This window comes from Phragmites australis, chromosome 15, assembly GCF_958298935.1.
Source record: "Phragmites australis chromosome 15, lpPhrAust1.1, whole genome shotgun sequence".
In the NCBI taxonomy this organism is placed as follows: domain Eukaryota; kingdom Viridiplantae; phylum Streptophyta; class Magnoliopsida; order Poales; family Poaceae; genus Phragmites; species Phragmites australis.
This window is the reverse complement of record NC_084935.1, coordinates 1,229,276-1,232,309: the sequence shown is the minus strand read 5'-3', so window position 1 is coordinate 1,232,309 and position 3,034 is coordinate 1,229,276. Positions and strand designations below refer to the sequence as shown.

At 41.2% G+C, this 3,034-nt stretch overlaps 1 protein-coding gene across 1 annotated transcript; it reads left to right on the top strand.

Moving 5' to 3' along the window:
* Window positions 1–2,107: 2,107 nt before the first annotated feature.
* LOC133893542 (uncharacterized) lies at window positions 2,108–3,034 on the top strand. Its single transcript, XM_062334583.1, has 2 exons — window positions 2,108–2,287; window positions 2,442–3,034. Exons 1-2 carry the CDS (start codon window positions 2,143–2,145, stop codon window positions 2,936–2,938), a joined length of 642 nt encoding a protein of 213 aa, XP_062190567.1. The 5' UTR covers window positions 2,108–2,142; the 3' UTR covers window positions 2,939–3,034.

Sequence of the window (3,034 nt, the reverse complement as noted above, 5' to 3'; positions counted from 1 at the left end):
TGTGGCCTGTTTCTTTCTCACAATGTAATGTAATGAAGGGTATTGGTCTTTAAGTGCAGTAGTACCGAGCTATATATCTTTCCAAAACCGCATTTGGGTACCATTATTTAAATTAAAAGTCCCAAAGCTTAGGAATTGTTCCTTGACCTTCATAAGAACAGATCAAAAGTGTGAGTCATCTGGTTTCTACCTCACCTCCTGAATGGTTTTGTTTAAAAAATACTTGGGCCTAAGCGGAACTTGCCATAACCTGTCTTTATTTATGAGTTTAAATAGCCAATTGCTAAGTAGATACTTGTTATGTACATCAAGGTCTTGTGTACATAGACCACCTTGCTCTTTTGGACTACATAAGATACCTCATTTGGCCAGTCTATATTTTTTCTTATGTTTTTGCCAAAATAATCTTGATCTATAGTATCTAACTTCTTAATGATGCCTCTAGTAATCTAAAAAAAGATAACATATACATAGCAAGGCTACTTAGCATAGAGTTAATTAAGCCAATTCAACCCCCAACGGTCAAATGCTTTCCTTTCCAACTACTTAGTTTCTTTTGAAAACGCTCTTCCATTGTTTTCCAGTCCTTATTGCATAACCTTTTTGTGACGCATAGGAATATCGAGATATCTAAAGGGGTAATCTCCCATCTCACATCCAAATATCTATGAGTATTGTTCCGTGTGATCTTTAGCTTTTCTGTAGCAAAATAACTAACTCTTATAGAAATTTATTTTTAAGACTGACAATTGCTCAAATGCATAAAGTAGGAGTTTTATGTTCTTGGCTTGCTCAAGATCATGTTTCAGAGAGAATAGTATTGTACGCATACTGCAAAATAGAATGTCCATTGTTCATTGAACGAGGAACAATGGCTTGTATTTGCCCTTCCTTTTTTGCTCTGGCAATAAAAATAGCCAACATATCCACCATAATATTAAAGAGGATGGATAAGAGTGGGTCTCTCTGTCTTAATCCCTTTTTAGTTTGGAAATTATTCTCAACATCATTGTTAACTTTAACCCGCACACTTCCACAGTTACAAATTGGTGTATCCAAGAGCACCATATTGAAGAAAATTCTTTCATTCTCAGAGTCTGTTGTAAAAAAAAGGACGTTTGACTTTATCATATACCTTCATAGAATCAACTTTGAGAATCACACCGTTGAGCTTTTTCCTATGCATCTCATTAATTGTTTCATGAAGGATTGTGACCCCTTCTAAAATATATCTCCCATGCAAAAATGTTGTTTGTGACGGCTTGATTACCTTATGTGCCACCCTGATGATTCTATCTGTCGCTACTTTAATAAATATTTTAAAACTCACATTAAGAAGACAGATCGTCCTACACTGTTGTATGTGTGTTGCCTCTGGACTCTTTGGTAACAAAGTAATGATGCCAAAATTAAATATGCATAAAGGAAGCACACCCTTGTAGAAATCATAAAAAAGTGCCATCAAATCAGCCTTAATGCTTTCCCAAAACACTTGATAAAGCTTAGCACATGTCTAGAAAATATTGTCGATACTATATTTTGTTGGTGACCACAATGTTCCTATCTAGGGTTTTGGAAGTCGAAATCAAAATCGAAGGCTCAAAAGGAACCTTCTGGTTTTCCAGGGGAAGCAATTGGTTCCTTTTAATTTCCAAAAAGGGACAAGTATAGCTCAGTTGGTGGGAGCTATGGTTGTACACCCCTAATATTCAAGTTTGAGTCCTCTTTAACTTAAATTTAGATGTCTATTTATTCTTAAATGCAATGCCACCACCTACTTTATGCTAGGTTGGTTGAGTTTTGTTTTAGTTTTCGAAATTTCAAGATTTATTTTTTGCAACTTCTAGGGTTAGGGGCCGTGTGCCGGAATTGGGGCAATAAAAAGTTCATTTTTTCCAAATTAATTGGCTACCTCATTGGCTATACAAATTAAATGGAAGTTAAGTCAAAAGTTCAAGTTTTTTCCACGAAAAAAAGTTAATAATCTTTGGTACGATGAACTGTGGCATCGATGTGCACCGAAAGCAGCCCGCTGCAACTGCTTATAACACCACCTCTGGCCTATAAATAGTGACCAAACCATTCATGCTCCACACCACCAGCACTCACCATTCTCCTAATTACGTGACACTCAGCGCAGCAATGGCAACCAAGAGCCTTCTCCCGGTCCCGGTCACTCTCTGCTTCCTCCTCGTGCTTGCAGCGCAGGGCACAGAGGCTGTTAGTGTCCTCGCAGTCGTCTCTGGCAAAGCGCAATGCAGAAACAACCCCTCCAGGGTCATCAGCGGTAATCAATCGATCTAAACTTCACTCCCAAATACTCGAAGAATTAATCAATCATATAATCAAGCATTGCTACATGCGGTTGTTGTCTCGATTTTTAGAGCTTAGGTTGTTATCTCAGTTGGTGTCATCTTTGTGTTTTGCGTGCACTCGTGCAGATGCTTCCCTGCACGTGGTGATAAACGGCACCACGGTCATCGGCAACGGCAAGACGAGTAGCACGGGCCAGTTCTTGGTGATGATGGACGTGACCTCGAAAGACCAGCTGAACTCCCTGGCGAGCAGCGGCAAGGCGGTGATCACCGTTGCTCCTGGCGTCTGTGGCACTGGCGCGCCTTCCGACGCCGCCGTCGTGACGACCCTGGTAGCGCCGGTGCGGCCGAGATGCGGTTATTTAATGCTTAAAACTAATTTGGGCATTTTACTCAGCCTTCTCGACGGCATCGTCGATGATCTGGATGCAAGCAGCAGCGACGTCAGGGTCGACGTCTGCGCTGGTGGCGGGCTCCCAACACACCAAACCCCCATGGAACATGAAGAAGCGTCCGGTATCATCTGGAACCTCCTCTCTGCGATGAAGAACGGCGATGGAAAGATGGGTGTCGTGTTCCTTGAGTCCGGTCAGTTCGCCAACGAGCTGATAACTGAATCGTGATGAACGAACCTACGCTAGCAGTGGCCGGCTAGTGGAGACATACATAAATATGATAAATAAATAGATCTAATGGCCAAAGCCAGATTTCAGTATGCA